This window comes from Quercus suber, unplaced genomic scaffold (genome assembly GCF_002906115.3).
Source record: "Quercus suber isolate HL8 unplaced genomic scaffold, Cork oak 2.0 scaffold_71, whole genome shotgun sequence".
Taxonomy (NCBI): Eukaryota; Viridiplantae; Streptophyta; class Magnoliopsida; order Fagales; family Fagaceae; genus Quercus; species Quercus suber.
In genome coordinates this window covers 333,643-343,711 of record NW_027069536.1, presented here as the reverse complement: position 1 = coordinate 343,711, position 10,069 = coordinate 333,643, and the positions used below count along the sequence as shown (strand labels likewise).

Sequence of the window (10,069 nt, the reverse complement as noted above, 5' to 3'; positions counted from 1 at the left end):
ATATTATAAGTGGACCCCAACTCATAAGCTTAAACTTTTTTTCCCCCTTTGAGAATCAGCTTTTTGGGTATAATGGTATCCTCTATGCTATACTAACACCTCTATTTTTTTTTTTGAAACCACTAACACCTCTATATTAATTTAATAATAATAATAATAATAATCTGTTGTGGTGGTGGTACCCAACTAAAAGGCTTGGGAACAACAAATTAAGGCCTAATGAACTAAGGGAGCATATGTAGTCCTTTTGTATTATGTTAGTCAAGAGCTAAATTGAGCATCACAATCAAATTCTTCCATTATCCATTAACTCGACTAGCATTACGATTATTCCATAAAGTCCACACCATGATATAGAAATTTGGTAGCTCGGATTGGAAAAAGTTACATGAAGCCACCTCAAGCAAATCTCTAAAAGAATAGATTGGGCCACTTATTAAATACTACTAAATAGCGTCCACACTAAAGATGAACAACCACCCCACATTCCCAAACTGCATCTACTTCTGTCTCCACAGTTTGCAAAGACCATCTGGGAAACACGCCTTTTCAGTTAATTCAGTTCGTAGGTTAGTATGCCAAAACCAGCTCGCCACACATGGTTTTTGACTATAAAGATGTCACCAAAACTCTTAAAAATCTACAACTTTTTTTAAAGCCAAAACTCACTCTTTTTTTTTACGTCATCATTTTAATATATATTTTTCATTTGATTTTAAAGTTACAAATAGTTCATGTTGGTTTTAAACTAATTATAACTCATCTTCTTTTTGGATAAAGCAAACATAACACCAAACAAATACTAATATAATCATATTTAATTCTCTAAATAAATTATAATTTATTTAATTAAATAAGGTATGTTATATCCTATAAAATTGTATAATTTGACTTTTTATTTATTAACATTTACTGATTTAATGTATGATATATAATTTTGTAATCAAATTTTTATGTTTATTGTATGGGTTAGCAACAAATGGAGAGATTATAACACACGAATGAGCCATCAAAATCCTTGTTTTTGCATAATTTTCGGTCTATGTTAACTTTTTGTTGGCTTGCATAATTTAGTTACATGTTTGCACGTCTCTTAATGCATACTAATAATATTTACCAGAATGGAAACCAGAACCAAAACCTGTGAAATTAAGAACTTTTCCTTGTATTTCAAGTAAAATTGAAAGAATTTATTTTATGATCAAGATTTTATATATTCCAAACTGGCTGACATGCAAAAAATACTATGTCCTTTAAATTTGGAGTCATTTTGTTTTGTTTTGGAATAATTCGATGGATAAAAAAATTTAAATCCGGAACGTCTCCAACATTCCAATAAATACAAGAGATGTCATTTGAGCTAGTTATTTTGTTTTGAAGCATTTGGTAAGTCATATATCCAAATGTTTCAGTTTTATGGACCCATTCAAAGGGATGGAAGGTCAAATATTTAAAAAACCAAAAAAAAATTCAAACATTTTGATTTTCAATGAATAAATTCAAAGGGATGCCGCTAAAAGCCTTGTAGCATAATAGGCACTTCCTAGCATTTCCATAAAAAGTGTCTAGGGTTCCAACTTTCTATCTCATTTTAACTACCAAATTATCCAAAAAATAAAAAATAAATAAATCAAAGGGATGCCCAGTAGTTCTTAACCAAAAGAATAATATTTTCATTTTCACAACTATCCCCAGGAAATCTGAAGAGGTGATGCTACATAGGAGAGGTCCCTTAATTGTAGAGATAATAAATTTAGAACGCAATTTTTCGTCACTACTAAAATAACATGATTTATGTAATATGAATATAATAAAAACGGTATCAATAATTAGCCATGCAAAAGTGATATTACACTGATAATATTTATCCTTTTAACAAATTGTGAACAAATATGGTAACAAAACCTATCATTACTCTAGTACTAGCAGACTAAACGTCTTGATCAAAAATTCAACGCCCTAAAGAAAGAGGTGATTGATTGCTACGACTGATACGCATGATGGAAAAAAGTTTGCATGATGAGGGCTACTAGAGGGCTACTAAAATTTGCCATATCTAAGTCTCATAGGGTGAAAAAGAAGAGCTTCAACATTAAAGCAAGAGAAATAAGATTTGCTGCACTACCACCACCAGATGGCCACCCCATTAACTATCTCAAATCAAATCTGAGCCTTTCAGGCTTTACTTTCCATACGAGTCAACACCAATCTTCGATGGAGGACTGGGGTTGGAAGATTTGGCTTATCAGATGAAGCAAGAAAAAATTGGAAAGGCAACAGATTAATTTATAAGTTACTCAAAAAAAAAAAAAAAAAAAAACCCCGTTTAAGAGGACAATCAAATGAATTTGAATAATGGAGAGAATAATACTGTAGGTGATGATGTAAAGTAGACTAGACAACCATAAAAATTAACTCACTACCATACATCAGATATGCAGACAAGGGATACATTGACACTGCCATAGATGATCTATTGTAATACACGGGAAAAGAAAGCTCAGTGACAGTAGAGTTTACCCAGAAATAGTGACATTTAAATCAGGAAAAAGAATTAACTTTCTATTTGACTGCGTATCCAATCTTGAGAACACATCAAAGCTTGGACTGTTTCTGGATTTAGTGAACTCCAATCACGATCAAGCATTCTTCTTTCAGTGCTGAATGCAAACTCTGAAGAAAGTTTTGACATGGGAGTTGCTAACACATTGCGTGCCATCATAGATAGGACAGGATACCTAGGAGTATGTACTTTCCACCAATTTAATATGTTAAAATCAACACTACGAGGAAAGAGGGGCTCCTCTAGATACTTGTCCAGATCCGACTTTGTGCCTTCACTCTGAGAAGTGTCATGAAGGAATTTGTCAAACCCCATCAGCCTATCCCTAGAAGCAGGTGAGCAACGGGCACCACCACCCACTTGCCAGGCTAGACCTTGATCAATAGAAGCTAACTAAAAAAAAAAAAAAAAAAAAACCCCGTTTAAGAGGACAATCAAATGAATTTGAATAATGGAGAGAATAATACTGTAGGTGATGATGTAAAGTAGACTAGACAACCATAAAAATTAACTCACTACCATACATCAGATATGCAGACAAGGGATACATTGACACTGCCATAGATGATCTATTGTAATACACGGGAAAAGAAAGCTCAGTGACAGTAGAGTTTACCCAGAAATAGTGACATTTAAATCAGGAAAAAGAATTAACTTTCTATTTGACTGCGTATCCAATCTTGAGAACACATCAAAGCTTGGACTGTTTCTGGATTTAGTGAACTCCAATCACGATCAAGCATTCTTCTTTCAGTGCTGAATGCAAACTCTGAAGAAAGTTTTGACATGGGAGTTGCTAACACATTGCGTGCCATCATAGATAGGACAGGATACCTAGGAGTATGTACTTTCCACCAATTTAATATGTTAAAATCAACACTACGAGGAAAGAGGGGCTCCTCTAGATACTTGTCCAGATCCGACTTTGTGCCTTCACTCTGAGAAGTGTCATGAAGGAATTTGTCAAACCCCATCAGCCTATCCCTAGAAGCAGGTGAGCAACGGGCACCACCACCCACTTGCCAGGCTAGACCTTGATCAATAGAAGCTAACGGCGAGCAGATAGAATGTTCATTATAAAGTTCCTTGACACAGTGAAAGACATCATCAATACGTTCTGAAGCACTACTACCATAGATTAGTGGATAGTAATACTCAACCAATTTCATCTTGTATCGAGGATCTAACATGGCTGCAACTGCTAAACCTGAGCCGCATCCGTCCCAATATTCTTCAAACTTGCTTCTCATCTTTGATGCCAAAGAACTAATACAAGGATCTGAATTCTTACACCATTCAATCAACTGCAAGTGAATATTACAGAGCTCGGGAAAATATATATTTGCAGTTGAAGACTTAAACCTTGTAAACTCATTAGCAACCTCAACAAAGAGCTTCAAGTAACTGATAACTAAAGTAACCCTCTCCCACTCTATATCAGATGGACACATTGTATAGACAGTGTCATTTTCTTGCAAAAGAGAAAAAGCCTCCCTGTACTCTAAGGCAACTTCAAGCATAACATATGTCGAGTTCCATTGTGATGAATTATCTAAACATAAGGGCCTTTTACTCTGAACTCCAACTTCTTGAGCCACCTCATTAAACTTTGCTTGCATTGCTTCTGTACTTTTAAAGAATTGTATGCTTTCCCGAATTTTATGGGTTACCTCACATAGGGCTTCCAAGGCATCTTGAACCATCAAATTAATAACATTTGCTGCACAGCGTACATCAAAAAATTGACCATTGCAGTAAAGAAACCTGTTCTGGGACAGCCGATCTCTGATTCTAAAGACGATGTTGTCATTGGTAGAAGAACTATCAAAAGTCATGGAGAATAACTTACGGTCAATATCCCAATCCATTAGACATGACATGATAACCTCTGAAAGCATGTCTTCTGTTTGGGAATGATCAACCATAACAAAATTTAGAATCTTCTTCTTTAACTGCCAAGATTCATCAATGTAGTGTGCCGTCAAACACAAGCACTCAGCATTCGCATAAGTAGCCCACAAGTCAGCACTCAGGCTGATTTTACCAGGCAGTTTATCCAATACTTCACTCACCTTTTGCCTCTCTTCCACGTAGATATCCCTGCAATCAGCCTCAACTATGTCCAACGTAACAAACTCAAAAAGTGGCTGCAAATTTTTAACAAATACTCTGAACCAGAAATGCTCAGCCATGGCCAATGGATAGCCATGTAAAATGATCATGCGAGCAAGATCACGTCGACTTCGCCTTTGATCAAAGTTATTGTTGCCAGTGTTAACAGTCTCATCTTTCATCGGATCTTGCTCAAATTTAACATTCACAAGGTTAAGCATTTCATCCTTTCTCTGCTCTTGATCCATATTGAAATTTGCATGAGCAAGGATTCCTTCCTTTTTCTTTTCCCTCACTGTAATATATTGAGCTATGCCATGGTTAGATCTTCTCTGACACCTAATCAAATGATTCCGCAAATGTGATGTTCCACTAGTACTTGATCCACTAAGTCTCTTCTTACAATGCCTACAAACGGCCACACAGGTGTCACCCTTTTTAACCCTATCAAAGTCATTCCATACAACAGATTTCAATCTGCTAGAATTGACTATTACTGCATCTGACAAATCCATTTCATGAAGCCAATCTTTCACCACAATCTGCAGATTGGAAACATATGAAAAAATATATTATTGACAGTAAACATAAACCATGAGCCCAAGACAACTAAGAAAATCTGTTTAAAGCCAAAACCAACAGTAACATACATAAAATGTCACAACCAAAAAACAGAGGACATAGTTGATTAATCCCGAAAAGCAAGGTTAGTTATGGATCCTCAATAGATTAGTCAGGGTTAGTTACATGTATTCTTATATCAAATTTAAGAACAATTTCAAGTAGTTTGATATGATATATGCAGAACAATCACCAGAAAGAACAACATTTTTACAGATGACTATCAACCTCCAAAAAAAAAAAATCACAATCTTTCCTATCCTAATTCTCAAATCAGACATAAATAACTAAAGAAAAAAAATTTGACGTGCTTATCCATGCATTGCTCTAGTCTCTTACAAGTATACAAGTTTTAAAACCACAAAATCTCTACCAATTATTCTTTCTGTATCAATCTTTTCTATAAGACTTGATACTTTCTTAAGATTAATAAACTATGGAATCATTCCAAATAAGTAAAACACATTATCATCAAAATCTTATATCTGGATGGATGGATGAGAACTCAATTGCACGTCAGAATATCTCATACCCAGATTAACAGAATGGGAGCATAAGTAGGAGCTTTAGGATGGAATGGAAAATGTGTTCCAAAATTCATAGGAGATACATTAAGCAAATTTATTCAAATCAAATATAAAGCTTATAAGATTACTGAAAACAAAAAGACAAATATGGATTCAAAGAAGCTAAGAAAAATTATACAGTAAATGCAAGGCAAATTTGAAGTGTAATTGAGCAACTATTACAATATGAGAAAAGGGCAAGAGCGAATTTAGAGAGAAATTTTAAAGAAACATGATATTTGAAAGTTCCTATGTATGCTCAAGACATTTCTAGAAGGTTTACAAAAACCTTCCCAAGATCTTCCAAGATATCATCAAAAAGGCATCCCAAGAGTTCCAAAGAGAATTTTTTCTGTGAATTTTCAATTTTTAGTTTTTTTTTTGGTATAAATAAAATATCGTGTTTGTTAGGAAGTCATATTAAAAGCTCAAGAAATAGACCAGGTCAAAGGTTGTTTGTTTATCTCCAAAATGTATTTTATCTGCTATGTATATTTAAGCTAATAGCATAAAGCTGGGATAGATATACTCATCCTTAATTTTGTGTACACATCTTGTGTAAATGAAGCATCTCCTTCACTCTAATTAATCTAATTAGTTATCTTTTTCTTAAAAAAAAAAAAAAAAAAAAGGAAAAGAAAAAAACCTTATCGAGAAAAACAAATGATACATTCAGGATTCCTCTCCTATTAAGCTTCAAATCCTGTCACACAAGACCTCATCCCAAAACTACCTGAGCAAAGACCACAAAAATTACAGTTGTGGCCCAGAAGCACAAGTCTATACAAAAGGTTCCTGTTCTGGGCACCCAAGATCCTTAATGCTTGGTCCATATTAACTTCTTCAAGCATCAATGTCACTTCATATGCTCAAGCCATAAGCTGAGAGACTTGTACAGTTGTACTATAGCGTAGCAATTCCAGAACCTCCAATGCCCTACAACCATGCAAATAGCTTAAGCTCTATCTTCTTAGATTCTTGATGAGTGTCTCGCTGTCATTACAGCAGCTACCACAGCATCCACCATTATTTCTAATCAACTAATTCAACTCATCTAATTTACAAACCCTAAAATATAATCACTTCTAAAGCCCAAGTCCAAAAAACAATACTTACACTTAGAAGATGAATTAACTTTGAAGTTTGCAACAGAAAAACATCAAGAATAAGGATCTCATAGTAATACTTGAAAATAAATTTGGCTGGCAATTGATTGGATGGCTTGCATATGACATCCAAAGACATTTAATGGGATGTCTTGTGTATGAAATCCATAACGAGATGAGACTCTAAGAATTGAAAGTTACTAAGTTTGAAAAATATTAAAGATAGAACATTTGAGATGCAAGAAGAGTAGAAGACACTGCTGCGGAAAGACTAAAAGATGGAAAGAAGAAGATTCTAATAGAAACTTCATAGAAAAAAGAAGGGGGGGGGGGGGGGGGGCACAGGGACCCATCAATGTCCACAATGTGTAGAACCTAGTCATGCCCAAGTGACAGGTAGCTGAAAGATGGTACAGGCATTTGATATGAAAACTTCAACCAAATATATGAGAGAAGATTTCAAAGATCTATTACTGAACAAGTGCTTGACTTTTTAGGAACACAGCACCTCGATTATCATACTGTGATAGATGATTATGGGTTTAATACAAGATGATATAAAGCCAAAGGGTTAATTCTTCAATGTTAAACTCAGTAAACATGTTGAAGTGTTGTAGATGTGGATGAAGCTCAAAAGGAAGAGTGCTTGCTTTGCATGCAAGAGGTATAGAGTTTGATACCCTGCATCACCAACTACTGTTCGGATCCTATCTTTTTTTGTTAAATTTACATACCAAGAAAAAAGTGCCATAGAAATTTGTACAAAACCATTCACATCAAATACATAAACCACTCTTATTTTTCAGAGAACAAAATAGTATAGCATATCAATGCCCACTTTAAATTTGGGGCTTATGCATATATTAGCAACATTCAACATGGAATTCATAAAAAATAAATAAAATAAAATAAAATAAAAAACCCTTTGGTTTGGCACACATATGGGGAAAAAAAATCTAATTTCATTAACAAAAGAAGTTGAGAAAGAGATGTTGTCAGTTTTTCCAATAGACAGTAAAAACATTCCTCAAAACTTGGAAAAATTCTCCTTGAAATCGAAAGTCTACCTCTATCATTCCTTTATTTTTTAGCTACTCCAACGTGGCCGTATCAAAATCAGCCATGACCAGGAACATTAAAAGCACAAACTAAATCTAGTTTGCAGTTTTTTCAATGCCAACCATTGTACAAACAACTAATCAGTACTCAGCTACCCACTAGTTAGTCAACATTTTCACATCAATAATCAACCACAAAAACAGTAACTCAATAAACAAACAGAAAACTAGACATTCTTTTAATTATAAAAATAAATTAAAATTAAAATTTAAAAAAAAAAAAAAAAATAAGGTGGCAAATAACAATGTGCTCTTTGTGCCAATAGAAGCTAGTATAAACTTTCCCAACTCAATTTCTAGCAAACTAACAGAATTATGCTCTTTGCAGAAATATATGTAGCATAAAAACAACCATAAGCCTAACTAAACTCCAATTTGACCAACATTCATACATTTCAGACATCAAACTAAGAATAGAGATTGAAATTTTAATTAATGCACAATTACTGACATTCAAGAAAACCCAACACTTTTAACCGGGTCTGAGATCCGACCCATGATTCACTATTGCCTGAAACAAACAAAACACATGAAAAAACGAAGAACCCACGGTGCGAAATAATTACGAAACCCACAATCCGTGCGGGTCGACCCGCAAAATTTAGGGCAATCCGGCGAGGATAGTTGGAAGCCCAGGTATGACCCGCCTGACCCAACCGGTTTGAAACGGGTCATAACCGACCGGGTCAAATGAGACCGAATTTTAAAACCCGGCGGGTATCGGATCGGAATCGAAACTTAACTCAGGTATATAAATAAATGGAATCCGAATTTGAAAAGTTGGGGAAGTTTAAACATGAAACAGCCCCAAATAACACTCGCTCTGAGAGAATTAGGGCTTAAACCCTAAACATTATCAATAAGTAAACTAAAATTCAAAAGAATTGAAATGGCAGAAAATATCAAAAAAGAAGAATTAGGGTTTAAGGGCGTACGGAGAATTGAGCAGAAAACCAAAGTGGATGTTGCAGTTGCAGAGAGCCGAGTAGAATTAGGGTTAGGGTTTTGATTGGGGGTTTTCAGTGAGAGAGAGAGAGAGTGAGAGGCAAATATGGAATTGGAAATAGGAGTGATTTTGGTAAGAAGGCGCGCAGTTGAGAAAAGTTCAGGACTCCGGAGGCACGAAGTAGCCCTGGAATTACCATTACACCCTTCGAGCCAAATCCGAGTTCAATACTTTTTTTTTTTTCCCTCATAATTAATTTTTTTGAAGACCGTCATAATTAATTTATTTACACATGTATAATTTTTTTTAAGACTCACGGTTTTTTTGGGTGATAGAAAAATGGTTTGGATCTAGTTTTATAATATTAATTAATTATCTAGACACAAAAAACAAGCCAAGTCCCGTAAAAAAAAAATTTTTAAAAAAAAAAGTCATTTTAAATCAACTATAAGAGCACTAGTATCCGAAAATGTAAAAAAGAAACATATTTTACATTCTCAAATGTAACACTTTATCTATTTTACCAACTCATTTTATAACTTACCATATATTCCAATTTTTATTTTTATATACAACCCAATAAAATAATATAAACTACCTAATAAAAAATAATCCTTTCTCTCTTTTTCTCTTCACCCAACCACAAATATAACCAACCACCACACTCCAACCGCAAATACAACCAACTGGTAACCACCAAACCAAGATAAAAAATAGTTGCCTCCACCACCACCACAATCAGTATTCATTCAAAATCAATCCCATAGCAAAAAAAAAAAAAAAAAATGCTAAACACACTCCAAAAGTCTCAATCCTCAGCTATGTGACTAGACCATAGCCCTACAACCCATACCTAGGCGTGAGAAAGGGAAGCAAAGGATAAAGCGGTGAGCAAAACCCATCAATCCCAAGACCCACAACTATCACGATCCAAACCTGTACTTCAGAATTTAGAGCATGACCGGCATATTAATATCAAGTTTACCTTAATACTAACACGAACCAACCTAAACTGAAAGTGCTTAACAAGAATTTGA

General features: G+C 34.6%; 1 protein-coding gene across 2 annotated transcripts; it reads right to left on the bottom strand.

Annotated features, from left to right (window-relative positions):
• Window positions 1–2,984: 2,984 nt before the first annotated feature.
• Window positions 2,985–9,234, bottom strand: LOC112011011 (zinc finger BED domain-containing protein RICESLEEPER 1). 2 transcript variants are annotated; one of them, XM_065773214.1, is made up of 3 exons: window positions 9,022–9,234; window positions 6,509–6,798; window positions 2,985–5,217 (listed from the first exon to the last, which is right to left on the bottom strand). In XM_065773214.1, exon 3 carries the CDS (start codon window positions 5,188–5,190, stop codon window positions 3,214–3,216), a length of 1,977 nt encoding a protein of 658 aa, XP_065629286.1. In that variant the 5' UTR covers window positions 5,191–5,217; window positions 6,509–6,798; window positions 9,022–9,234; the 3' UTR covers window positions 2,985–3,213. The 2 variants fall into 2 exon arrangements, with proteins under 2 accessions (XP_065629286.1, XP_023899154.1); XM_024043386.2 differs by lacking the exon at window positions 6,509–6,798.
• Between the last annotated feature and the right edge of the window lie 835 nt (window positions 9,235–10,069).